At 51.8% G+C, this 635-nt stretch overlaps 1 protein-coding gene across 3 annotated transcripts in view; it reads left to right on the forward strand.

The window, feature by feature from the left end:
- Positions 1 to 635, forward strand: part of KDM2B (lysine demethylase 2B) — a 147,709-nt gene that overhangs the window by 706 nt on the left and 146,368 nt on the right. The window contains exon 1 of one of the 3 annotated variants that reach the window (XM_006149292.3): positions 54 to 256. The exons of 1 other annotated variant lie outside the window; for it this stretch is intronic. In XM_006149292.3, the coding sequence (XP_006149354.1) occupies positions 224 to 256 (33 nt within the window). In that variant the 5' untranslated portion in view covers positions 54 to 223. Of the gene's footprint in view, positions 1 to 53; positions 257 to 635 lie in introns of those variants that run through there. One more of the 3 variants, XM_006149293.3, reaches the window with a different exon arrangement.

Below are 635 nucleotides of genomic sequence, written 5' to 3' on the forward strand. Positions count from 1 at the left end.
ACGTCGACGCCTCCCCCCCCCCCACAACTGCTGAAAATGGTTTCCTAGGACTTTGCAAACGGATCTGCCTAAGTGTTGGTGCAAAACTTTGTAGATCTCGGCTCTGGCCTGCTTTATTTATTTATTTTTTGGTTTGTTTTCTTTGGTCTTCCCTCCTTCCCCCCTCGGCCAAAATGCAGGGGGCAGGAGTGTTGACAATTAATTGGTGAACTCTCCTAAAAAAATGGAGGCAGAGAAAGACTCTGGAAGAAGATTGGTGTGTAGCTTTTTTTTTCCCCCAAATCTGTATTTGGTATATGATAGATCTATTTTTTTGATTGTTTCTCGCTGCCTTTTCTTTCCTTTTCTGTGTTTTGCAAGAGGACCGGAAAAAAATACAATAAATTGCATGCAAAAGGAAGCAAGCGGCTTACTCCTCCAGTCCCTTGTGAGACTCAGAGTCTCAGACACTTAAGTGGGGAGGTGGTAGCGCGGAAAGGCGTGGAGGGGGGCTGAGCCGGCTCGGGGTTCGCCCGGAATCTGGGGGGCTGCGGGGCCGGGCGCCGGGCGGTGGAGGGAGGAGGTAGGGGGATGCGGGGACTGGTGGGGGAGTCTCCTTCGGAAGTGAGTGTGCGCGCGGCGTTGTGGGGAGATGC

The sequence above is a fragment of the Tupaia chinensis genome, unplaced genomic scaffold, assembly GCF_000334495.1.
Source record: "Tupaia chinensis unplaced genomic scaffold, TupChi_1.0 Scaffold000258_1, whole genome shotgun sequence".
Lineage (NCBI taxonomy): Eukaryota > Metazoa > Chordata > Mammalia > Scandentia > Tupaiidae > Tupaia > Tupaia belangeri.